This window comes from Malurus melanocephalus, unplaced genomic scaffold, assembly GCF_030028575.1.
Source record: "Malurus melanocephalus ecotype Western Australia unplaced genomic scaffold, MMel_1.1 scaffold_824, whole genome shotgun sequence".
NCBI lineage: Eukaryota > Metazoa > Chordata > Aves > Passeriformes > Maluridae > Malurus > Malurus melanocephalus.
Window position 1 is genome coordinate 15,707 of NW_026624056.1, and position 755 is coordinate 16,461.

General features: G+C 37.7%; 1 protein-coding gene across 1 annotated transcript in view; it reads right to left on the reverse strand.

The window, feature by feature from the left end:
- Positions 1-539: 539 nt before the first annotated feature.
- The window catches only part of CRYZ (crystallin zeta), a 6,292-nt gene continuing 6,076 nt past the window's right edge, over positions 540-755 (reverse strand). Inside the window, exon 8 of the mRNA XM_057385412.1 lies at positions 540-741. Coding sequence (XP_057241395.1) covers positions 540-741 — 202 coding nt within the window. The remainder of the gene's footprint in view (positions 742-755) is intronic.

A 755-nucleotide genomic window follows, 5' to 3' on the forward strand; every position in this document is an offset into this window, starting at 1 on the left:
GACTCAGAGACAGGCACAGTCAAATAGAACTGCCTCTGCTCCAAGCAGCTCATGTTTGACAGATTGTGCCCATCTTTTGACCTGGAAAGTGACCTATTTTGTCAGTAAAAGCTTTTATTTCAAGTAAATTATGTGACAAAACTTGAGTACAAATTTTTTGGCTAAAAGAATTTAGCCAATTGAGTTATTTAGTGTGTCTATAATTTATAGCGAGTTATTTAATTTTTATAAAAAGCAGTTTCATTCTGTGCTGTCTACAGTGGCCTCACTCTGCCTTCACACAGACCATACTAAACCCTACTGTTCCCTTTGCACCACAAACTACACCAGCAGAGAAAATGTATTATTTCCACATAAATCAAAAAAATTATCAAAGTTGCTTTACAGTAAATGCAACTCTGCTCATTACAAAAATAAAATGTTAATTAATTCATCTAAGTGAGCATTTTTTACGTCAAACCTGATCAAAGTATGTTTATAACATACGATCAGTGAACCATGTAAGCAAAGCTACAAAATAAATGGAAAAAGGTGCTCCTTTATAGAAGGAGCACCATCTTCCCTCGGGCACCACTGCTACAAATAATGTCTTCATGAGCCTTGGCTACTTTCTCCAGGGGATATTCCAAGCCCACAACAGGTTTCAGCCAGCCAGCTTCTATGCCATCCAGAACTGCTGTAGCACATTCATGCCTCTCCTCCTGTATGCAACAAACACAGTGTTTATGACGAGGTCTTTGCCTTTTAGAATAGTA